The 26,020-nt window shown below is 43.1% G+C and overlaps 1 protein-coding gene across 1 annotated transcript; it reads right to left on the bottom strand.

Moving 5' to 3' along the window:
• Window positions 1-23,461: 23,461 nt before the first annotated feature.
• On the bottom strand, window positions 23,462-25,749 carry LOC149455553 (serine/threonine-protein kinase SBK1-like). The gene is made up of 3 exons (XM_089685972.1): window positions 25,632-25,749; window positions 25,102-25,304; window positions 23,462-24,346 (listed from the first exon to the last, which is right to left on the bottom strand). The coding sequence occupies exons 1-3, from the start codon at window positions 25,747-25,749 to the stop codon at window positions 23,462-23,464; spliced, it is 1,206 nt and encodes a 401-aa protein (XP_089542098.1).
• Between the last annotated feature and the right edge of the window lie 271 nt (window positions 25,750-26,020).

The following is a 26,020-nucleotide window of genomic DNA, read 5'->3' as shown; positions in this document are numbered from 1 at the left end:
GACAGTCAGCACAGAAGGTCTATAGAAGTGAGAGTTAGCAAAGCAGATCTACAGAAGTGAGAGTCAGCACAGAAGATCTAAAGGAGTGAGAGTCAGCAAAGAAGATCTACAGAAGTTAGGGCACAGCTGATCTACAGACATGAGAGCACAGCTGATCTAAAGAAGTGAGAGCACAGCGGATCTACAGAAGTGAGAGTCAGCACAGAAGATTTACAGAAGTGACAGCACAGAAGATCTGCAGAAGTGACAGTCAGCTCTGAAGATCTACAGAAGTGAGAGTTAGCACAGCAGATCAACAGGATTGAGAGTCAGCACAGAAGATCTACAGAAGTAAGAGTCAGCACAGCAGATCTACGCAAATGAGAGTCAGCACAGAAGATCTACAGAAGTGAGAGTCAGCACAGAAGATCTACATAAGTGAGAGTCAGCACAGAAGATCTACAGAAGTGAGAGTCAGCACAGAAGATCTAAAGGAGTGAGAGTCAGCACAGAAGATCTACAGAAGTGAGAGTCAGCACAGAAAATCTACCGACGTGAGAGCAAAGCAGATCTACAGAAGTGAGAGTCAGCACAGAACTACAGAAGTGAGAGTCAGCACATAAGATCTACAGAATTGAGAGTAAGCACAGAAGATCTACAGAAACGTCAGTCAGCACAGAAGATCTACAGAAGGGAGAGTCAGCACAGCAGATCTACGCAAGTGAGAGTTAGCACAGCAGATCTACGCAAGTGAGAGTCAGCACAGCAGATCTACGCAAGTGAGAGTCAGCACAGCAGATCTACAGAAGTGAGAGTCAGCACAGAAGATCTACAGAATTGACAGTCAGCACAGTAGATCTACAGAAGTGACAGTCAGCACAGAAGATCTACAGAAGTGAGAGCACAGCGGATCTACAGAATTGAGAGTCAGCACAGAAGATTTACAGAAGTAACAGTACAGAAGATCTGCAGAAGTGACAGTCAGCTCAGAAGATCTACAGAAGCGAGAGTCAGCACAGCAGATCTACGCAAGTGAGAGTCAGCACAGCAGATCTACGCAAGTGAGATTCAGCACAGAAGATCTGCAGAAGTGAGAGTCAGCACAGAAGATCTACAGAAGTGAGAGTCAGCACAGATTTACAGAAGTGAGAGTCAGCACAGATTTACAGAAGTGACAGTCAGCACAGTAGATTTACAGAAGTGACAGTCAGCACAGAAGATCTACAGAAGTGAGAGTCAGCACAGAATATTTGCAGAAGTGACAGTCAGCACAGAAGATCTGCAGAAATGGCAGTCAGCGCAGAAGGTCTATAGAAGTGAGAGTCAGCACAGCAGATCTACAGAAGTTAGGGCACAGCTGATCTACAGACATGAGAGCACAGCTGATCTACAGATGTGAGAGCACAGCGGATCTACAGAAGTGAGAGTCAGCACAGAAGATTTACAGAAGTAACAGCACAGAAGATCTGCAGAAGTGAAAGTCAGCTCAGAAGATCTACAGAAGTGAGAGTTAGCACAGCAGATCAACAGGAGTGAGAGTCAACACAGAAGATCTACAGAAGTGAGAGTCAGCACATCAGATCTGCAGGAGTGAGAGTCAGCATAGAAGAACTCCAAAAGTGAGAGTCAGCACAGCAGATCTACGCAAGTGAGAGTCAGCACAGCAGATCTACAGAAGTGAGAGTCAGCACAGAAGATCTACAGAAGAGAGAGTCAGCACAGAAGATCTACAGTAGTGAGAGTCAGCACAGAAGATCTACAGAAGCGAGAGTCAGCACAGAAGATCTACAGAAGTGAGAGCAAAGCTGATCTACAGACGTGAGAGCACAGCAGATCTAAGAAGTGAGAGTCAGCACAGATCTACAGAATTGAGAGTAAGCCCAGAAGATCTACAGAAACATCAGTCAGCACAGAAGATCTACAGAAGTGAGAGTCAGCACAGCAGATCTACGCAAGTGAGAGTCAGCACAGCAAATCTACGCAACTGAGAGTCAGCACAGCAGATCTATAGAAGTGAGAGTCAGCACAGAAGATCTACAGAAGTGACAGTCAGAACAGTAGATCTACAGAAGTGACAGTCAGCACAGAAGATCTACAGAAGTGAGAATCAGCACAGAAGATTTACAGAAGTGACAGTCAACACAGAAGATTTACAGAAGTAGCAGTTAGCACAGAAGATCTACAGAAGTGAGAGTCAGCACAGAAGATTTACAGAAGTGACAGCACAGAAGATCTGCAGAAGTGACAGTCAGCTCAGAAGATCTACAGAAGTGAGAGTTAGCACAGCAGATCAACAAGAGTGAGAGTCAGCACAGCAGATCTACAGGAGAGAGATTCAGCATAGAAGAACTACAAAAGTGAGAGTCAGCACAGCAGATCTACGCAAGTGAGATTCAGCACAGAAGATCTACAGAAGTAAGATTCAGCACAGAAGATCTACAGAAGTGAGAGTCAGCACAGAAGATTTACAGAAGTGACAGTCAGCACAGATTTACAGAAGTGACAGTCAGCACAGATTTAGAAGAAGTGACAGTCAGCACAGAAGATCTTCAGAAGTGACAGTCAGCACAGAAGATCTACAGAAGTGAGAGTCAGCACAGAAGATTTGCAGAAGTGACAGTCAGCACAGAAGATCTGCAGAAGTGACAGTCAGCGCAGAAGATCTATAGAAGTGAGAGTTAGCACAGCAGATCTACAGAAGTGAGAGTCAGCACAGAAGATCTGCAGAAGTGAGAGTCAGCTCAGAAGATCTACAGAAGTGAGAGTTAGCACAGCAGATCAACAGGAGTGAGAGTCAGCACAGAAGATCTACAGAAGTGAGAGTCAGCACAGAAGATCTACATAAGTGAGAGTCAGCACAGAAGATCTACAGAAGTGAGAGTCAGCACAGAAGATCTACAGAAGTGAGAGTCAGCACAGAAGATCTAAAGAAGTGAGAGCACAGCTGATCTACAGACGTGAGATCACAGCAGATCTACAGAAGTGAGAGTCAGCACAGATCTACAGAAGTGAGAGTCAGCACAGAAGATCTACAGAAGTGACAGTCAGCACAGTAGATCTACAGAAGTGACAGTCAGCACAGAAGATCTACAGAAGTGAGAGCACAGCGGATCTACAGAAGTAAGAGTCAGCACAGAAGATTTACAGAAGTGACAGCACAGAAGATCTGCAGAAGTGACAGTCAGCTCAGAAGATCTACAGAAGTGAGAGTCTGCACAGCAGATCTACGCAAGTGAGATTCAGCACAGAAGATCTGCAGAAGTTAGAGTCAGCACAGAAGATCTACAGAAGTGAGAGTCAGCACAGAAGATTTACAGAAGTGACAGTCAGCACAGATTTACAGAAGTGAGAGTCAGCACAGATTTACAGAAGTGACAGTCAGCACAGTAGATTTACAGAAGTGACAGTCAGCACAGAAGATCTACAGAAGTGAGAGTCAGCACAGAAGATTTGCAGAAGTGACATTCAGCATAGAAGATTTGCAGAAGTGACAGTCAGCACAGAAGATCTGCAGAAATGACAGTCAGCGCAGAAGGTCTATAGAAGTGAGAGTCAGCACAGCAGATCTACGCAAGTGAGATTCAGCACAGAAGATCTACAGAAGTGAGAGTCAGCACAGAAGATCTACAGAATTGACAGTCAGCACAGTAGATCTACAGAAGTGACAGTCAGCACAGAAGATCTACAGAAGTGAGAGCACAGCGGATCTACAGAATTGAGAGTCAGCACAGAAGATTTACAGAAGTAACAGCACAGAAGATCTGCAGAAGTGACAGTCAGCTCAGAAGATCTACAGAAGCGAGAGTCAGCACAGCAGATCTACGCAAGTGAGAGTCAGCACAGCAGATCTACGCAAGTGAGATTCAGCACAGAAGATCTGCAGAAGTGAGAGTCAGCACAGAAGATCTACAGAAGTGAGAGTCAGCACAGATTTACAGAAGTGAGAGTCAGCACAGATTTACAGAAGTGACAGTCAGCACAGTAGATTTACAGAAGTGACAGTCAGCACAGAAGATCTACAGAAGTGAGAGTCAGCACAGAATATTTGCAGAAGTGACAGTCAGCACAGAAGATCTGCAGAAATGGCAGTCAGCGCAGAAGGTCTATAGAAGTGAGAGTCAGCACAGCAGATCTACAGAAGTTAGGGCACAGCTGATCTACAGACATGAGAGCACAGCTGATCTACAGATGTGAGAGCACAGCGGATCTACAGAAGTGAGAGTCAGCACAGAAGATTTACAGAAGTGACAGCACAGAAGATCTGCAGAAGTGAAAGTCAGCTCAGAAGATCTACAGAAGTGAGAGTTAGCACAGCAGATCAACAGGAGTGAGAGTCAACACAGAAGATCTACAGAAGTGAGAGTCAGCACATCAGATCTGCAGGAGTGAGAGTCAGCATAGAAGAACTCCAAAAGTGAGAGTCAGCACAGCAGATCTACGCAAGTGAGAGTCAGCACAGCAGATCTACAGAAGTGAGAGTCAGCACAGAAGATCTACAGAAGAGAGAGTCAGCACAGAAGATCTACAGTAGTGAGAGTCAGCACAGAAGATCTACAGAAGCGAGAGTCAGCACAGAAGATCTACAGAAGTGAGAGCAAAGCTGATCTACAGACGTGAGAGCACAGCAGATCTAAGAAGTGAGAGTCAGCACAGATCTACAGAATTGAGAGTAAGCCCAGAAGATCTACAGAAACATCAGTCAGCACAGAAGATCTACAGAAGTGAGAGTCAGCACAGCAGATCTACGCAAGTGAGAGTCAGCACAGCAAATCTACGCAACTGAGAGTCAGCACAGCAGATCTATAGAAGTGAGAGTCAGCACAGAAGATCTACAGAAGTGACAGTCAGAACAGTAGATCTACAGAAGTGACAGTCAGCACAGAAGATCTACAGAAGTGAGAATCAGCACAGAAGATTTACAGAAGTGACAGTCAACACAGAAGATTTACAGAAGTAGCAGTTAGCACAGAAGATCTACAGAAGTGAGAGTCAGCACAGAAGATTTACAGAAGTGACAGCACAGAAGATCTGCAGAAGTGACAGTCAGCTCAGAAGATCTACAGAAGTGAGAGTTAGCACAGCAGATCAACAAGAGTGAGAGTCAGCACAGCAGATCTACAGGAGAGAGATTCAGCATAGAAGAACTACAAAAGTGAGAGTCAGCACAGCAGATCTACGCAAGTGAGATTCAGCACAGAAGATCTACAGAAGTAAGATTCAGCACAGAAGATCTACAGAAGTGAGAGTCAGCACAGAAGATTTACAGAAGTGACAGTCAGCACAGATTTACAGAAGTGACAGTCAGCACAGATTTAGAAGAAGTGACAGTCAGCACAGAAGATCTTCAGAAGTGACAGTCAGCACAGAAGATCTACAGAAGTGAGAGTCAGCACAGAAGATTTGCAGAAGTGACAGTCAGCACAGAAGATCTGCAGAAGTGACAGTCAGCGCAGAAGATCTATAGAAGTGAGAGTTAGCACAGCAGATCTACAGAAGTGAGAGTCAGCACAGAAGATCTGCAGAAGTGAGAGTCAGCTCAGAAGATCTACAGAAGTGAGAGTTAGCACAGCAGATCAACAGGAGTGAGAGTCAGCACAGAAGATCTACAGAAGTGAGAGTCAGCACAGAAGATCTACATAAGTGAGAGTCAGCACAGAAGATCTACAGAAGTGAGAGTCAGCACAGAAGATCTACAGAAGTGAGAGTCAGCACAGAAGATCTAAAGAAGTGAGAGCACAGCTGATCTACAGACGTGAGATCACAGCAGATCTACAGAAGTGAGAGTCAGCACAGATCTACAGAAGTGAGAGTCAGCACAGAAGATCTACAGAAGTGACAGTCAGCACAGTAGATCTACAGAAGTGACAGTCAGCACAGAAGATCTACAGAAGTGAGAGCACAGCGGATCTACAGAAGTAAGAGTCAGCACAGAAGATTTACAGAAGTGACAGCACAGAAGATCTGCAGAAGTGACAGTCAGCTCAGAAGATCTACAGAAGTGAGAGTCTGCACAGCAGATCTACGCAAGTGAGATTCAGCACAGAAGATCTGCAGAAGTTAGAGTCAGCACAGAAGATCTACAGAAGTGAGAGTCAGCACAGAAGATTTACAGAAGTGACAGTCAGCACAGATTTACAGAAGTGAGAGTCAGCACAGATTTACAGAAGTGACAGTCAGCACAGTAGATTTACAGAAGTGACAGTCAGCACAGAAGATCTACAGAAGTGAGAGTCAGCACAGAAGATTTGCAGAAGTGACATTCAGCATAGAAGATTTGCAGAAGTGACAGTCAGCACAGAAGATCTGCAGAAATGACAGTCAGCGCAGAAGGTCTATAGAAGTGAGAGTCAGCACAGCAGATCTACGCAAGTGAGATTCAGCACAGAAGATCTACAGAAGTGAGAGTCAGCACAGAAGATTTACAGAAGTGACAGTCAGCACAGATTTACAGAAGTGACAGTCAGCACAGATTTTGAAGAAGTGACAGTCAGCACATAAGATTTACAGAAATGACAGTCAGCACAGAAGATCTACAGAAGTGAGAGTCAGCACAGAAGATTTGCAGAAGTGACAGTCAGCACAGAAGATCTACAGAAGTTTGGGAACAGCTGATCTACAGACATGAGAGCACAGCTGATCTACAGAAGTGAGAGCACAGAAGATCTACAGAAGTGAGAGTCAGCACAGAAGATTTACAGAAGTGACAGTCAGCACAGATTTACAAAAGTGACAGTCAGCACAGATTTACAGAAGTGACAGTCAGCACAGAAGATTTACAGAAGAGACAGTCAGCACAGAAGATCTACAGAAGTTACAGTCAGCACAGAAGATCTGCAGAAGTGACAGTCAGCACAGAAGATCTACAGAAGTTAGGGCACAGCTGATCTACAGACATGAGAGCACAGCTAATCTACAGAAGTGAGAGCACAGCGGATCTACAGAAGTGAGAGTCAGCACAGAAGATTTACAGAAGTGACAGCACAGAAGATCTGCAGAAGTGACAGTCAGCTCAGAAGATCTACAGAAGTGAGAGTCTGCACATCACATCTACAGGAGTGAGAGTCAGCATAGAAGAACTACAAAAGTGAGAGTCAGCACAGCAGATCTACGCAAATGAGAGTCAGCACAGAAGATCTACAGAAGTGAGAGTCAGCACAGAAGATCTACAGAAGTGAGAGTCAGCACAGAAGATCTACAGGAGTGAGAGTCAGCACAGAAGATCTACAGAAGTGAGAGTCAGCACAGAAGATCTACAGAAGTGAGAGTCAGCACAGAAGATCTACAGAAGTGAGAGCACAGCTGATCTACAGACATGAGAGCACTGCAGATCTACAGAAGTGAGAGTCAGCACAGATCTACAGAAGTGAGAGTCAGCACAGAAGATCTACAGAAACGCCAGTCAGCACAGAAGATCTATAGAAGTGAGAGTCAGCACAGCAGATCTATGCAAGTTAGAGTCAGCACAGCAGATCTACGCAAGTGAGAGTCAGCACAGCAGATCTACGCAAGTGAGATTCAGCACAGAAGATCTACAGAAGTGAGAGTCAGCACAGAAGATCTACAGAAGTGACAGTCAGCACAGAAGATTTACAGAAGTGACAGTCAGCACAGAAGATTTACGGAAGTGACAGTCAGCACAGAAGATTTACAGAAGTGACAGTCAGCACAGAAGATCTACAGAAGTGACAGTCAGCATTGACGTTTTACAGAAGTGACATTCAGCATAGAAGATCTACAGAAGTGGCAGTCAGCGCAGAAGATCTATAGAATTAAGAGTAAACACAGCAGATCTACAGGAGTGAGAGTCAGCACAGCAGATTTAAGCAAGTGAGAGTCAGCACAGCAGATCTTCATGAGAGTTAGCACAGCAGATCTACAGGTGTGAGAGTCAGCACAGCAGATCTACAGGAGTGAGAGTCAGCACAGCCGATTTAAGCAAGTGAGAGTCACCACAGAAGGTTTGCAGAAGTGACAGTCAGCACAGAAGATCTGCAGAAGTGACAGTCAGCGCAGAAGTACTATAGAAGTGATAGTTAGCACAGCAGATCTACAGGAGTGAGAGTCAGCACAGCAGATTTAAGCAAGTGAGAGTCAGCACAGCAGATCTACAGGAGTGAGATTCAGCATAGAAGAACTTCAAAAGTGAGAGTCAGCACAGCAGATCTACGCAAGTGAGAGTCAGAACATCAGATCTACGCAAGTGAGATTCAGCACAGAAGATCTACAGAAGTGAGAGTCAGCACAGAAGATCTAAAGAAGTGAGAGTCAGCACAGAAGATTTACAGAAGTGACAGCACAGATTTACAGAAGTGACAGTCAGCACAGATTTACAGAAGTGACAGTCAGCACAGAAGATTTACAGAAGTGACAGTCAGCACAGAAGATCTACAGAAGTGAGAGTCAGCACAGAAGATTTGCAGAAGTGACAGTCAGCACAGAAGATCTGCAGAAATGACAGTCAGCGTAGAAGGTCTATAGAAGTGAGAGTTAGCACAGCAGATCTACAGAAGTGATAGTCAGCACAGAAGAGCTACAGAAATTAGGGCACAGGTGATCTACAGACATGAGTGCACAGCTGATCTACAGAAGTGAGAGCACAGCTGATCTACAGAAGTGAGAGTCAGCACAGATCTACAGAAGTGAGAGCACAGCGGATCTACAGAAGTGAGAGTCAGCACAGAAGATTTACAGAAGTGACAGCACAGAAGAACTGCAGAAGTCACAGTCAGCTCAGAAGATCTACAGAAGTGAGAGTTCGCACAGCAGATCAACAGGAGTGAGAGTCAGCACAGCAGATCTACAGGAGTGAGAGTCAGCATAGAAGAACTACAAAAGTGAGAGTCAGCACAGTGTTGGGAATGCAACAGCATGTACTATAATGTACTATATACAGTATTCTGTGGTAATATCACTTGACCAGTAGATGGCACTGTACGCTAAAGGTTACTAGTTGTATATGTGTAAAACTTTCTGCTTTTTCCTCTTCTCTATCATCTCTTCTGGAAGTAATCTGTAATGTATCTGCTGTTATATGTCTGCTGTGCAATGTGCTCTGTATGTTTGTAACTTAAGCCACACAAGTAAAGGCTGAATTCTGCTATCACTACCAGTGTCTTCTATAACACATAACCAACAGGTTATGGGCCCAGCTCCAGACACTGGAAAAGGAAAACTATAAGCAAGTAAGTGCTGCATTTACAATCCAATTCACTGAAAGATGGCAAGTGCTTCAGATATGAAGTTCACAATAGCAAAGCTCAACAACACCAACTACCAGCTATGGAAGTTTAAGCTTGAAATGCTGTTATCCAAAGATGACTTGTGGCAGGTACTAGATACACACAGACCCAATGACAACCCGGAAGAATGGGACAGAAAAAACAGTCAAGCAAAAGCAGTCATAAGCCTGTTATTGGAGGATGATCAACTCATTCATATAAGGAAAGAAAGCACAGCTAAAGGTATGTGGACTGCATTACAAAAACTGCATGAACGTGCAAACCTAAACAGTAAACTATATCTGCTACGCAAACTGTATAAGATGAGGCTGGAAAAAGGGCAGGAAATGGGTGAACATGTAAATGCTATGCTAGAAATTGTGGACCAGCTGGGTGCAATAGGTGAAGATTTAAAAAGCAATTATGTTCTGTCAATACTTCTGTGCAGCCTTCCAGAATCATACAGTGCCCTTATAAATGCTCTAGAAACTAGACCGGAAACTGAACTGACGCTAGAATATGTTAAGGGAAAATTAATTGATGAATACAGCAGAAGAAAGAAAAATTTGCATAGTGAAGAGAACGAGAGACCAGAGGCAGCTCCGAAGGTGCATGAAGGCATAAGACAAAGCAAAGAAACCAGAGTATGTTTTTGCTGCAAAAAGGCCGGTCACCTGAAAAAGAACTGTTCAATCTGGAAAGCTGAGCAGCGAAATCGGGAGCTACCCACAAGAGAAAGAGCTAAAGCAGTCATGAAAGAAAATGAAAGTGCATCATGGAGTGGTACTTTTAAAGTGACTCAGAATAGTACCTCACATGGATGGTACATTGATTCAGGGGCAACAAGTCACATGACAAGCGACGAGACATTCTTCACAGAAATTGATTTTAGTGTAAAAGATAAAGTCTTCCTAGCAAATGGGAAAAGTATTACAGCGGAAGGTAAAGGTCAGGGATTCCTGAACTGCAAAACGCCATCAGGGGGCAAGCAGAGCATCCTTGTAAAGAATGTTCTATAAGTTCCAAGCCTAGAAGGAAGCCTCCTATCAGTTAAAACCCTTGCAAGCAATGGACTCACTGTCCAGTTCAGAGGTAATGAATGCACAATTCAAAATGGAAAGCAAATTCTAGCAAGAGGAAGATTAAATGAACATCTGTACAAACTCATCACTGAAAGTGAGAAGGCTAATGCATCAACTCATAACCCACATGACAAGTGCATCCACCTGTGGCATAGAAGATTGGGGCATCCATACCCAGAAGCTATAAAGGACTTTGCAAAGAGAGGTCTATCAGAAGACATGAAAATTTTGCCTTGCCACACACTCAGCAAGTGCACGTGTTGCATCAAAGCAAAGGCCACTCAAACCTCTCTTCCACAGACCAGCCAGAGTAAAACCACTAAACCCATGGAACTGATACACAGTGATGTGTGCGGACCAATGAAAACCATCACACCTGGCGGGAACAGATATTTACTGACTTTCATCGATGATTATTCCCGGTACACAATAACGTATCTAATGAAGCACAAAAGTGAGACATTAGAAAAATTTCAAGAGTTTGTAGCTATGACAAGCAACAAGTTTCAAAGGAAACCTGGAATAATACGCACTGACAATGGAGGGGAATATATGAATAAAGAGATGGAATCATACCTAAAGAAACAAGGTATTATACACCAAACAACCGTACCATACACTCCTGAGCAAAACGGTGTAGCGGAAAGAAAGAATCGCACTCTTGTTGAAATGACAAGATGTATGATTACGGACGCTGGCTTACCTAACAAATACTGGGGAGAAGCAATAATGACTGCAACATACCTACAAAACAGGCTCCCATCAAAAGCTATTGAGAGTACACCATATGAAATGTGGAATGGATCAAAACCTAACGTAGGACACATCAGAGTATTTGGCTGTAAAGCATATGCCCACATTCCAAGTCAGAAACGCTCCAAGTTGGAGAACAAAGCCATAGAAGGCATTCTGGTCGGCTACAGTGAGCAGAGTAAGGGATATAGAATCCTTTGTCCAAAGACCAACAAGGTCACAGTAAGCTGCAGTGTTTATTTTGATGAAAGTGAAGCACCAGATAATACAATTCTTGAAAAATGTGGAGAGGATTTACACACTGAATCGGCAAGAGACACTGATTTATGCGAAGCAGGACAAGAGCCAGAACAAGAAGTGGAACTTACAATCAACGATCCAATAGAACCCACTGAACAACAAGAAATCAGAAGATCCTCTCGAATAACAAACGGGATACCACCCCGCAGGTTATCATACGCTGCTAAAAAACACATCAAACACAGGAGCCAACATCCTGGGAAGACATAGAAATTTTGAACAAGAAGGGGACTATGACCAAATAGTTCACAAACTGAAACAAAATTTTGAAATTAAAGAGTTGGGGAACATTACTCACTACCTGGGAATTCAAATAGAGCGGGAAGAGGATGGAAGATATCTTCTTAACCAAAGTCAGAAAATTACAGAAATGTTAGAACAGTTTCACATGCAAGATGCAAAGGAAGCGAAAACACCAATGGAACCAGATTATCCAAAAACAAGGGAATGTCATTGTTTTCTACAAAAGAGACTAAATGTCATATAATTATGCACATGCCATTGAGAAGGGGTGTTGGGAATGCAACAGCATGTACTATAATGTACTATATACAGTTAGAGATGAGCGAATTATTCAAAAATTTGATTCGGCTGATTCGCCAAATTTGCGGGAGAAATTTGATTCGATGCAAATTTATTCGCCGCGAATTTAACTTATTTAAAGGGTTTCTAGGCTTCAGAGAGCCTTTATATTAGTGCAGAACACTGTACCTTTAATTTAAATGCCCTTGGAGTCTGCTGGGGAAGAGAAATAATACTGTCAGTCAGTATGACATGCAGATGAGTGCCGTCGATCTTAGAATCACCGCACACTTCACTCATTTGGGCAGTCACGGGGCACGACGAAGAGGAAGAAGAAGAAGAAGAATGAAAAGAAGAAGAAGAAGAATGAAAAGAAGAAGAATGAAAAGAAGAAGAAGAAGAATGAAAAGAAGAAGAAGAAGAATGAAAAGAAGAATGAAAAGAAGAATGAAAAGAAGAAGAATGAAAAGAAGAAGAAGAAGAATGAAACGAAGAAGAAGAATGAAAAGAAGAAGAATGAAAAGAAGAATGAGAAGAAGAATGAAAAGAACAATGAAAGAAAGAATGAGAGGAATGAAAAGAAGAATGAAAAGAAGAAGAAGAAGAATGAAAAGAAGAATGAAAAGAAGAAGAAGAATGAAAAGAAGAATGAAAAGAAGAAGAAGAAGAAGAATGAAAAGAAGAAGAAGAAGAATGAAAAAAAGAATGAAAAGAAGAAGAAGAATGAAAAGAAGAAGAATGAAAAGAAGAAGAAGAAGAATGAAAAGAAGAATGAAAAGAAGAATGAAAAGAAGAAGATGAAGAATGAAAAGAAGAAGAAGAAGAATGAAAATAAGAATGAGAAGAAGAATGAAAACAAGAATTAAAAGAAGAATGAGAAGAATGAAAAGAAGAATGAAAAGAAGAAGAAGAATAATGAAAAGAAGAAGAAGAATGAAAAGAAGAAGAAGAAGAATGAAAAGAAGAATGAAAAGAAGAAGAATGAAAAGAAGAAGAAGAAGAATGAAAAGAAGAATGAGAAGAAGAATGAAAAGAAGAAGAAGAATGAAAAGAAGAAGAAGAAGAATGAAAAGAAGAATGAAAAGAAGAAGAAGAAGAATGAAAAGAAGAAGAAGAAGAATGAAAGGAAGAATGAAAAGAAGAAGAATGAAAAGAAGAAGAAGAATGAAAAGAAGAAGAAGAAGAATGAAAAGAAGAATGAGAAGAAGAATGAAAAGAAGAATTAAAAGAAGAATGAGAAGAATGAAAAGAAGAATGAAAAGAAGAAGAAGAAGAATGAAAAGAAGAAGAAGAAGAATGAAAAGAAGAAGAAGAATGAGAAGAAGAAGAAGAAGAAGAAGAAGAAGAAGAAGAAGAAGAAGAAGAAGAAGAAGAAGAAGAAGAAGAAGAATGAAAAGAAGAATGAAAAGAAGAAGAAGAAGAATGAAAAGAAGAATGAAAAGAAGAAGAAAAAGAATGAGAAGAAGAAGAAGAATGAAAAGAAGAAGAAGAAGAATGAAAAGAAGAAGAAGAATGAAAAGAAGAATGAAAAGAAGAAGAAGAATGAAAAGAAGAAGAAGAATGAAAAGAAGAAGAAGAAGAATGAAAAGAAGAATGAGAAAAAGAATGAAAAGAAGGATGAAAAGAAGAATGAAAAGAAGAAGAAGAAGAAGAATGAAAAGAAGAAGAAGAAGAATGAAAAGAAGAAGAAGAATGAAAAGAAGAATGAAAAGAAGAAGAGGAAGAATGAAAAGAAGAAGAAGAAGAATGAAAAGAAGAAGAAGAATGAAAAGAAGAATGAAAAGAAGAAGAAGAAGAATGAAAAGAAGAAGAAGAATGAAAAGAAGAAGAAGAAGAATGAAAAGAAGAAGAATGAAAAGAAGAATGAGAAGAAGAATGAAAAGAAGAATTAAAAGAAGAATGAGAAGAATGAAAAGAGGAATGAAAAGAAGAAGAATGAAAAGAAGAAGAAGAAGAATGAAAAGAAGAAGAAGGAAAAGAAGAAGAATGAAAAGAAGAATGAAAAGAAGAAGAAGAATGAAAAGAAGAAGAAGAAGAATGAAAAGAAGAATGAAAAGAAGAAGAAGAAGAATGAAAAGAAGAAGAAGAATGAAAAGAAGAAGAATGAAAAGAAGAAGAAGAATGAAAAGAAGAAGAATTCCAGTACAGCAAAAAGTGTTTCTGCAGAGAGCTCCGCTATTTCTGACAGTTCTCTGACAGTTCTGACAGTTCATTTACAGCGGTTGAAACATTGTATCTATTTATGTCTGAATAAAAACATCTGTATCCTAAATGGAAACAAATAGATACAATGTTTCAACCGCTGTAAATGAACTGTCAGAACTGTCAGAGAACTGTCAGAAATAGCGGAGCTCTCTGCAGTGACACTTTTGCCGGCTGATCGGGGAAAATTCGATTTGTGCATCCGAAGTTGGCTAAAATTCGGATTCGATGCAAATCGAATTTTTCCTAATATTCGAAACGAATTCCACTTCGCCAAGTTCGATTCGCTCATCTCTATATACAGTATTCTGTGGTAATATCACTTGACCAGTAGATGGCACTGTACGCTAAAGGTTACTAGTTGTATATGTGTAAAACTTGCTGCTTTTTCCTCCTCTCTATCATCTCTTCTGGAAGTAATCTGTAATGTATCTGCTGTTATATGTCTGCTGAGAAATGTGCTCTGTATGTTTGTAACTTAAGCCACACAAGTAAAGCCTGAATTCTGCTATCACTACCAGTGTCTTCTATAACACATAACCAACACACAGCAGATCTACGCAAGTGAGAGTCAGCACAGAAGATCTACAGAAGTGAGAGTCAGCACAGAAGATCTACAGAAGTGAGAGTCAGCACAGAAGATCTACAGGAGTGAGAGTCAGCACAGAAGATCTACAGAAGTGAGAGTCAGCACAGAAGATCTACAGAAGTGAGAGCACAGCTGATCTACAGACGTGAGAGCACAGCAGATCTACAGAAGTGAGAGCACAGCAGATCTACAGAAGTGAGAGTCAGCACAGATCTACAGAAGTGAGAGTCAGCACAGAAGATCTACAGAAACGTCAGTCAGCACAGAAGATCTACAGAAGTGAGAGTCAGCACAGCAGATCTACGCAAGTGAGAGTCAGCACAGCAGATCTACGCAAGTGAGAGTCAGCACAGCAGATCTACGCAAGTGAGAGTCAGCACAGCAGATCTACGCAAGTGAGAGTCAGCACAGCAGATCTACAGAAGTGAGAGTCAGCACAGTAGATCTACAGAAGTGACAGTCAGCACAGAAGATCTACAGAAGTGAGAGCACAGCTGATCTACAGAAGTGAGAGCACAGCTGATCTACAGACGTGAGAGCACAGCAGATCTACGCAAGTGAGAATCAGCACAGCAGATCTACGCAAGTGAGAGTCAGCACAGCAGATCTACGCAAGTGAGAGTCAGCACAGCAGATCTACAGAAGTGAGAGTCAGCACAGAAGACCTACAGAAGTGAGAGTCAGCACAGAAGATCTACAGAAACGACAGTCAGCACAGAAGATCTACAGAAGTGAGAGTCAGCACAGCAGATCTATGCAAGTGAGAGTCAGCACAGCAGATCTACGCAAGTGAGAGTCAGCACAGCAGATCTACAGAAGTGAGAGTCAGCACAGAAGATCTACAGAAGTGAGAGTCAGCACAGAAGATCTACAGAAGTGAGAGTCAGCACAGAAGATCTACAGAAGTGAGAGTCAGCACAGTAGATCTACAGAAGTGACAGTCAGCACAGAAGATCTACAGAAGTGAGAATCAGCACAGAAGATTTACAGAAGTGACAGTCAACACAGAAAATTTACAGAAGTAGCAGTTAGCACAGAAGATCTAAATAAGTGAGAGTCAGCACAGAAGATTTACAGAAGTGACAGCACAGAAGATCTGCAGAAGTGACAGTCAGCTCAGAAGATCTACAGAAGTGAGAGTTAGCACAGCAGATCAACAAGAGTGAGAGTCAGCACAGCAGATCTACAGGAGTGAGAGTCAGCATAGAAGAACTACAAAAGTGAGAGTCAGCACAGCAGATCTACAGAAGTGAGAGTCAGCACAGAAGATCTACAGAAGTGAGAGTCAGCACAGAAGATCAACAGAAGTGAGAGCACAGCTGATCTACAGACGTGAGAGCACAGCAGATCTACGCAAGTGAGAATCAGCACAGCAGATCTACGCAAGTGAGAGTCAGCACAGCAGATCTACAGAAGTGAGAGTCAGCACAGAAGATCTACAGAAGTGAGAGTCAGCACAGAAGATCTACAAAAGTTAGAGTCAGCACAGTAGATCTACAGAAACGTCAGTCAACACAGCAGATCTACGCAAGTGAGAGTCAGCACAGCAGATCTACAGAAGTGAGAGTCAGCACAGATCTACAGAAGTGAGAGTCAGCACAGAAGATCTACAGAATTGAGAGTCAGCACAGAAGATCTACAGAAACGTCAGACAGCACAGAAGATCTACAGAAGTGAGAGTCAGCACAGCAGATCGACGCAAGTGCGAGTCAGCACAGCAGATCTACGCAAGTGCGAGTCAGCACAGCAGATCTACAGAAGTGAGAGACAGCACAGAAGATCTTCAGAAGTGACAGTCAGCACAGTAGATCTACAGAAGTGACAGTCAGCACAGAAGATCTACAGAAGTGAGAGCACAGCGGATCTACAGAAGTGAGAGTCAGCACAGAAGATTTACAGAAGTGACAGCACAGAAGATCTGCAGAAGTGACAGTCAGCTCAGAAGATCTACAGAAGCGAGAGTCAGCACATCAGATCTACAGGAGTGAGAGTCAGCATAGAAGAACTACAAAAGTGAGAGTCAGCACAGCAGATCTACAGAAGTGAGAGTCAGCACAGAAGATCTACAGAAGTGAGAGTCAGCACAGAAGATCAACAGAAGTGAGAGCACAGCTGATCTACAGACGTGAGAGCACAGCAGATCTACGCAAGTGAGAATCAGCACAGCAGATCTACAGAAGTGAGATTCAGCACAGAAGATCTACAAAAGTTAGAGTCAGCACAGTAGATCTACAGAAACGTCAGTCAGCACAGCAGATCTACGCAAGTGAGAGTCAGCACAGCAGATCTACAGAAGTGAGAGTCAGCACAGATCTACAGAAGTGAGAGTCAGCACAGAAGATCTACAGAATTGAGAGTCAGCACAGAAGATCTACAGAAACGTCAGACAGCACAGAAGATCTACAGAAGTGAGAGTCAGCACAGCAGATCGACGCAAGTGCGAGTCAGCACAGCAGACCTACAGAAGTGAGAGACAGCACAGAAGATCTTCAGAAGTGACAGTCAGCACAGTAGATCTACAGAAGTGACAGTCAGCACAGAAGATCTACAGAAGTGAGAGCACAGCGGATCTACAGAATTGAGAGTCAGCACAGAAGATCTACAGAAACGTCAGTCAGCACAGAAGATCTACAGAAGTGAGAGTCAGCACAGCAGATCTACGCAAGTGCGAGTCAGCACAGCAGATCTACAGGAGTGAGAGTCAGCATAGAAGAACTACAAAAGTGAGAGTCAGCACAGCAGATCTACAGAAGTGAGAGTCAGCACAGAAGATCTACAGAAGTGAGAGTCAGCACAGAAGATCTACAGAAGTGAGAGCACAGCTGATCTACAGACGTGAGAGCACAGCAGATCTACGCAAGTGAGAATCAGCACAGCAGATCTACGCAAGTGAGAGTCAGCACAGCAGATCTACAGAAGTGAGAGTCAGCACAGAAGATCTACAGAAGTTAGAGTCAGCACAGAAGATCTACAGAAACGTCAGTCAGCACAGCAGATCTACGCAAGTGAGAGTCAGCACAGCAGATCTACGCAAGTGAGAGTCAGCACAGCAGATCTACGCAAGTGAGAGTCAGCACAGCAGATCTACGCAAGTGAGAGTCAGCACAGAAGATCTACAAAAGTGAGAGTCAGCACAGAAGATCGACAGAAGTGAGAGTCAGCACAGTAGATCTACAGAAGTGACAGTCAGCACAGAAGATCTACAGAAGTGAGAATCAGCACAGAAGATTTACAGAAGTGACAGTCAAAACAGAAGATTTACAGAAGTAGCAGTTAGCACAGAAGATCTACAGAAGTGAGAGTCAGCACAGAAGATTTATAGCAGTGACGGCACAGAAGATCTGCAGAATTTACAGTCAGCTCAGAATATCTACAGAAGTGAGAGTTAGCACAGCAGATCAACAAGAGTGAGAGTCAGCACAGCAGATCTACAGGAGTGAGAGTCAGCATAGAAGAACTACAAAAGTGAGAGTCAGCACAGCAGATCTACGCAAGTGAGAGTCAGCACAGCAGATCTACGCAAGTGAGATTCAGCACAGAAGATCTACAGGAGTGAGAGTCAGCACAGAAGATCTACAGAAGTGAGAGCACAGCTGATCTACAGACGTGAGAGCACAGCAGATCTACAGAAGTGAGAGTCAGCACAGATCTACAGAAGTGAGAGTCAGCACAGAAGTTCTACAGAATTGAGAGTCAGCACAGATCTACAGAAATGTCAGTAAGCAGAGAAGATCTACAGAAGTTAGAGTCAGCACAGCAGATCTACGCAAGTGAGAGTCAGCACAGCAGATCTACGCAAGTGAGAGTCAGCACAGCAGATCTACGCACGTGAGAGTCAGCACAGCAGATCTACGCAAGTGAGAGTCAGCACAGCAGATCTACGCTAGTGAGAGTCAACACAGCAGATCTACGCAAGTGAGAGTCAGCACAGAAGATCTACAGAAGTGAGAGTCAGCACAGAAGATCTACAGAAGTGACAGCACAGAAGATCTACAGAAGTGACAGTCAGCACAGTAGATCTACAAAAGTGACAGTCAGCACAGAAGATCTACAGAAGTGAGAATCATCACAGAAGATTTACAGAAGTGACAGTCAACACAGAAGATTTACAGAAGTAGCAGTTAGCACAGAAGATCTACAGAAGTGAGAGTCAGCACAGAAGATTTACAGAAGTGACAGCACAGAAGATCTGCAGAAGTGACAGTCAGCTCAGAAGATCTACAGAAGTGAGAGTTAGCACAGCAGATCAACAAGAGTGAGAGTCAGCACAGCAGAACTACAGGAGTGAGAGTCAGCATAGGAGCACTACAAAAGTGAGAGTCAGCACAGCAGATCTACGCAAGTGAGAGTCAGCACAACAGATCTACGCCAGTGAGATTCAGCACAGAAGATCTACAGAAGTGAGAGTCAGCACAGAAGATCTACAGAAGTGACAGTCAGCACAGAAGATTTACAGAAGTTACAGTCAGCACAGAAGATTTACAGAAGTGACAGTCAGCACAGAAGATCTACAGAAGTGACAGTCAGCGCAGAAGATCTATAGAAGTGAGAGTTAGCACAGCAGACCTACAGGAGTGAGAGTCAGCATAGCAGATTTAAGCAAGTGAGAGTCAGCACAGCAGATCTACAGAACTGGGAGTCAGCACAGAAGATCTACAGGAGAGTCAGCACAGCAGATCTACAGGAGTGAGAGTCAGAACAGCAGATTTAAGCAAGTGAGAGTCAGCACAGAAGGTTTGCAGAAGTGACAGTCAGCACAGAAGGTTTGCAGAAGTGACAGTCAGCACAGAAGATCTGCAGAAGTGACAGTCAGCGCAGAAGTTCTATAGAAGTGAGAGTTAGCACAGCAGATCTACAGGAGTGAGAGTCAGCACAGCAGATTTAAGCAAGTGAGAGTCAGCACAGCAGATCTACAGGAGAGTCAGCACAGCAGATCTACAGGAGTGAGAGTCAGCACAGCAGATCTACAGGAGTGAGAGTCAGCACAGCAGATTTAAGCAAGTGAGAGTCAGCACAGCAGATTTAAGCAAGTGAGAGTCAGCACAGCAGATTTAAGCAAGTGAGAGTCAGCACAGCAGATCTACAGGAGAGTCAGCACAGCAAATCTACAGGAGTGAGAGTCAGCACAGCAGATCTACAGGGGTGAGAGTCAGCACAACAAATCTACAGGAGTGAGAGTAAGCACAGCAGATTTAAGCAAGTGAGAGTCAGCACAGAAGATCTACAGGAGTGAGAGTCAGCACAGCAGATCTATTTGCGTGGGATCTAACACAGCAGATCTACAGGACTTAAAGCCAGCGTAATATATATATACAGGACTGAGAGCTAACACACTAGATCAGTGGACTCCAAACTGTGGCCCTTTGCTTGCCTCTATCCGGCCCTTGGGACAATATTCCTCCGTCACCAGAGATGAGACACTGTTCTTCACACTAACACCATTAATGGGGCACTATTCCTGTTAAGACCAATGATGGGGCACTATTCTTCCTACTGACATCATTGATGGGACACTATTCTTTCTGCTAAGACCAATGATAGGGCACTATTCCTTCTGCTAAGATGTCAGGGTCCTGTCCACTGCAGAAGTTCTGGAAGATCTGGCATTTCCGGCATGGCCGCAGAAGTACACATCAGCTTCAGTTTGGTGCCGGACAGCCTTTATAATGAGGCTCATCACCACAAGTTGCTGGATGATCTCTAGCTCCCCGTGCCCTGTTTCTGTTTCCTGATCAGGGGGGTCACCCACCATGTATACCTGTCGGTTTTGGTCTTCTCTTGTCTGCTGGTTTCCTTCCTCACCACAAACAGCATTTCCCAGGGTTCCTTGCAGCTGTCACGTGGGTGCTCCCAGCATTCACTGCTCCGTTCTCACCAGCACCCGCCTCTCCTCCAGCCGGGAATCGGACTCTCATCGCCCTCCGGATCTGCCCAAGGAGCACCACATCAAGCAAGGGACACACAGCAGGAGAAGGTAGGGTAAAGATCCCACCTTTAATTCGGGTTCTCCTACATATTGTTTTTGGTGGGCCCTGGGAGCTCCTAGTCCATGCACCCTATGAAGCTATGAAAATATTGCCATAATTGCTAACGATTCCCTGCTCTACTTAAAGAGTTTTTTTTTTCTCCCTATTGGAGAGATTTCTGCATTGGCAGGAAGTGAGGTGGAATCTCAATATCAGACTTAACACCTGAGCAAGGTTCTAAGACATCCACCCTTACCCTGGGGGCGGGGGGGGGGAAACATGATCACACCTTGGCAAGAAATACTTGCTCTGACTATCCCTACTTAAGGTCCACCTCTAGCCAAAAATTTGACTGTCAACCAATTGCCCAACAAGTCTCAAACCCTTTAAGTGCAGTAAGCCCATAGTAACAAATTGCAAAACATTTTGTGCTACCTATGCATAAAGGTAAAAAAATCTGAGCAGCAACCCCCCCCCAGCCCCCCTAATACTCACCTAAGCCCCCCTCTTGATCCAGTAATGTGTAGTGAAGTCTCGACTATCCTCGGACTTCCTCTTCTCAATAGCTGAGACAGAAGCGAAAGCCATTGGCTCTCACTGGTGTCAAACACAGCAAGTGAGCCAATGAGAGAGGGGGCGTGTGAATGGACACATGGCGCAGTGGCTTCCCCCATAGCAAGCTGCTTGCTGAGGGGGCGTGTGAATGGACACATGGAGCAGTGGGTACCCCCATAGCAAGCTGCTTGCTGTGGGGGAACCCAACAGGAGGGAGGGGCCAGGAGTGCTGACAGGGAACCCAAAAGGAGGATCCGGGCTGCTCTGTGCAAAATCACTGCACACAGCAGATAATGTGTTTTAAAAAAAGCCTTTAGAATCACTTTAAGGGCTTGTTCACACGTAATTGGGGGCAGTAAAACCCCATGGTTGAGCTTCAGTTTCACCACTTCTCAACTACTCCACCTTTAGCTGAAACAGTAGTGGTTGTAGATGTACACATGCTGTGGCCATGACGGGAATTAAATGCCTTTTGCATTCATGGACAGGTTGAATAGAGCTGTGCTGCAACTGCCTCAGTTGCACACGGTTGCAGGGTGGTGGTCTGCCATTTAGGGGGTTAAAAAAAGTGTGGGGGGGTGACATATCTCTCTCTTCACCACCTTTCAAGTTACTCTGAAAAGTGATTCAAGCATTGATCACGCTTTAAAGGAGTAGCAAGTACCGCTTATTAATGGAAGTACAAAATACAGCAATAGCCTGCAATATTTTACTATTTGTAGCCATAAAATTGCATGTAAAACTAATTTCACGCAAAATGATCACACGACTTAGAACTCCACAAGGAGACCCTGTCACAAGACCATTCATTTCAACAACCATCTTGTAGATTATGTGCATGTTACGCGTGTTTTTTATCTGTAAAAACCTTCCTTGTGTAGATATCCTAAAGTGCTCAGACTGCTGGTATCTGCTGACATCATGAATGTTATGTCAGCAGTCCCAGCAGACTGAGCTGAGGCTCTGTAGTATTCACTTCCCCCTGACAGCTACATAAAAGTTATAGGGAGGTGAGGGGAAGAGCAATGAAGCTGGGCCAGCACAGACAGTAAATAGGCCCTTCAGAACAGAAGGCGATGACCTTCAAAGTGGGAGGGGGCTGTGCTAGGGTATTGGCTCTGCAGTAATTTTATTTTCTAGCACATTGCCGATAGAAAGGAACATTACAGAAAGAGGGGAAAAAAAGTAGGCACTTCAAATAACTGTCAACAACTTGAAAATGGTAAAATCACTTATTTGAAATGTTGTTGTGTTTTTTTATAGAAAATAAATTGCTTGCAATGCTCCTTTCCACCACTAATATGCAATAAAATGAAACTACTGCAGAGCCGATTCCCTAACACAGCCCCTTTCCACTATGAATGTCATAGCCCTCTCCTCTTCTGGAAGGGCCTATTTACAGTCTGTGCTGGCCCGGCTTTTCTGCTTCTCCCTTCAGATCCCTACAGAACCTTTTTTAAACAGTCATAAGGGAGCAGAGGCATGAAGCAGAAAAGCTGGGCCAGCACACAGTAATGAGACACTACTAGAAGAGGACGAGGTGCCTTTTTTTTCCAGCACATGCAAAGGAATATTGAAAGTAAGCATTTCAAATTTCCTTTGTGCTGTAATGTAAGTTGGCGACAGGCTTTTTTCTTTAATATTAGATGCTATCTGGCAATAAAACTGCGAGGTTCTATCAGGTGCCTATTCAGAAGAGCGGGGAAAATGGGCCAAGTGAAGTGGAGATAAAATAGTTTCATGAGACATGAGGCTTTCAACAGACAAACATCTATTGCTTTCAAAGTTTTTTTTATTAGGTTTTATAAGAAGTTAAAAAGGCACGCAGAAAGTGAAATCATTTACTATGTAATAGCACAAACCCAATAATGGGGTTACAGAGCAATGGCATAAGCAGAAGGTAAGAGGGATCAATTGAAAAAAGGGTAAGGGGAGTTTAAAGGTCACAGAAAAGTAGGGATGTAACAAGGCAAGTATAAACTGGCAGGTTAAGAGGACGGCTTGCAACTGTAGTTCAGAATTAAGTGCTGCAATATGTCAGTATGTGCTGGTGCTTATGTAGATTCCTAGTGCTGAATGGAAAAAAGTCGTTCCTCCTTTGTGTGTTCCTCCTCTGTCATTTCCCCTTCTGTGTGTTCCTCCTCTGTCATTTCCCCCTCTGTGTGTTCCTCCTCTGTTATTTCCCCCTCTGCGTCTTCCTCCTCTGTCATTTCCCCTCTGTGTGTTCCTCCTCTGTCATTTCCCCCTCTGTGTGTTCCTCCTCTGTCATTTCCCCCTCTGCGTCTTCCTCCTCTGTCATTTCCCCTCTGTGTGTTCCTCCTCTATCATTTCCCCCTCTGCGTCTTCCTCCTCTGTCATTTCCCCCTCTGTGTCTTCCTCCTCTGTCATTTCCCCTTCTGTGTGTTCCTCCTCTGTCATTTCCCCCTCTGTGTGTTCCTCCTCTGTCATTTCCCCCTCTGTGTGTTCCTCATCTGTCATTTCCCCCTCTCCGTCTTCCTCCTCTGTCATTTCCCCTTCTGCGTCTTCCTCCTCTGTCATTTCCCCTTCTGTGTCTTCCTCCTCTGTCATTTCCCCCTCTGTGTCTTCCTCCTCTGTCATTTCCCACTCTGTGTCTTCCTCCTCTGTCATTTCCCCCTCTGAGAATTCTACAGTTGTCCACATGTAACGAACACAGTTTGTGATGGAAAGAACAGAGGCTTGAGAGTCAGGGTCCTGAGAAAGGAGTTTTTTGAACATGTTCAGTGCCTCTTGTGTAAACATCTTCCAGTGAGCTGGTGGGGAAATTACTTTGGAACTCTTCTGCCAGGAGTTGAAGGCCTGGTACATGATATCCTCCTCCACAGCACTTTCCCAGGGATAGTTTCCTGTTAGAGCAACGTAGAGGAGAACTGCTAAAGCCCAGGAATCCACACGTGCAGTTAAAACTAAGTACTCGTCATCCTTCAAGGCACACAGCTCTGGAGTCAGATATGGGGTGGTATGGGACATTTTACTCACAAGGCTGCCAATAGCCTGAGAGAGACCAAAGTCACACAATTTGATATCGTGGCATTCCATGTCCATGAGCAAGACATTGTCTGCTCTAAGGTCTCTGTGCACCAATCTTCGGCTCTGCATAAAATCCAGAGCCCTGGCCAACTGTGTTCCACAGCGTTTTACCATTACTTCTGGAATTCCCACCTGAAAAATGAGACAGAGAAACTTTTATAAGACCTTTCAATATCACATGGAATACAATAAACTTAGATAATGTTATTTGGCTTTATTTGTTTTCAAGGAATTTGCAATGCTGGCTTGCAGTTTTCACCAGTCTGTTCGCCCAAAACTATGGTTTGTATATGGGTTGAATCACTAAAAACCAAAGACATTTTTGTGACATTTTTCCTTGTTCCTTTTGTATGGCTATCTCCTTTCATGCAATAAGTAATTAGGGAGATCAGGGTTGATGTATTGTGAAGTATGTGCAAGACATTAATGTTCCTAGTGAAAAGAGCAGAGCTATAATAGATCTATAAATGACATTTGAAGTCAGCTCACGTTAATTGATTGCAACTAAAAAGGTACACATAGTGGAGATTTGAGATAAAAATCTACAAAACTTTCCATTTTCGTTCCAACAATTTAATTTGCATGATGAAGCTTTAATCTGCTTCCCTTGTTCTGGAGTGGGCCAGTTACTGAGGCAGCACACTTTCACAGTAGCCTCATCAGGCCCATATCTTCTTAAAATCATATAGTTGTAAAGATGGGATATTATTGATTTCAAGATGTCTGTATTGAACAAAATGTGGAGTTGTTGGCAGTAGCAATCAATATTTTTTTCCAGAAATGAAAAGTGTTTAGTTGATGTCAGTAACAATTCTAATTTGTACTTTTGGTTTAGTGGGTCTCCTTTCTTAAAGTTAAAAACAAGTTATTTAAAACAAACTGCTCACCTCGGACTCAATTAGATGTTGTAGGGTTCCAGCTGTAGCCAGTTCCTGGGTCAAGATATAGTACTTCATGGTTTCAATGAAGATTGGGTAGGTTGTGATGATGCATGGATTGTTACACAGAGAGATGGACATGGAGAGCTCTTTCAGAAAGGCTCTCAAATTGGTCCTGTCCTTTCTCACCAACTTCATGGCCACTGGGTTACCTTAAAACAAACAAGACACATCAACAATTAGATCCTAAACAAGACTCGAAGGAACAGCACACAGATGCTTTTATTGTCCATGGCAAACACATCACCCTTCCAGTCTACCATATAGTGCTAGAAAAATGAAGGGGAGACTGTGAGGGCTAAAAAGTGAAACACACATTTTCTTCAGACACAAAGGATATAAAAAAAATTTCTTAACAAATCTCTGTTCTACTTGGATCTCACAGGATCTGAAAGATCTGTCTTTGATTTCTTTAGGAATCAATTGTATTCATGTTTTCCAACCAACCCCGTATCACGGAAGATTACTGTTTTACATACCTGTGGCCTTTTCCTGAACATGTAGGACTTTGCCAAATGTTCCTTGGCCCAGCCTCTTGATGTACAGATAGTGGTCAGAGAGATCCTTAGCATACACAGTGGTGAATGATGGTTCCATTGTATGCTGCTGGAGTGCAGGGGTCTTCTACCTATTGAAATGAAATTGCACATTTTCAAAAGTCATTGAAAACAGAAAAAAAAACTTTGGAACTAGGTCATAAATGGCCTTCTATGAATTCTATTGAAGCAAGATCTGAGTGTTCAGCCTTGCATAAAAATAAGCAAACCATGGTGAAGAAACAGGGACACTGATAGAAGTTCTGATTATATGCAGATCTAAACATTTGGAGGATGACATATTGGTGGGGAGGGATTAATAAAGTGTCTGA

Source organism: Staurois parvus, unplaced genomic scaffold (genome assembly GCF_062004578.1).
Source record: "Staurois parvus isolate SC_StPar_1 unplaced genomic scaffold, SC_StPar_1.0 ptg000390l, whole genome shotgun sequence".
Lineage (NCBI taxonomy): Eukaryota > Metazoa > Chordata > Amphibia > Anura > Ranidae > Staurois > Staurois parvus.
The sequence above is the reverse complement of the archived record's forward strand: the minus strand, read 5'-3'. Positions and strand labels throughout refer to the sequence as shown.

Coding starts and splice junctions, on each gene's coding strand:
- LOC149455553 (XM_089685972.1), bottom strand. CDS start 25,749: ATGGAACCATCATTCACCACTGTGTATGCTAAGGATCTCTCTGACCAC. Junction 25,305..25,631: donor TGTTCAGGAAAAGGCCACAG/GTATGTAAAACA, acceptor GTTTGTTTTAAG/GTAACCCAGTGGCCATGAAG. Junction 24,347..25,101: donor AACATCTAATTGAGTCCGAG/GTGAGCAGTTTG, acceptor CTCATTTTTCAG/GTGGGAATTCCAGAAGTAAT.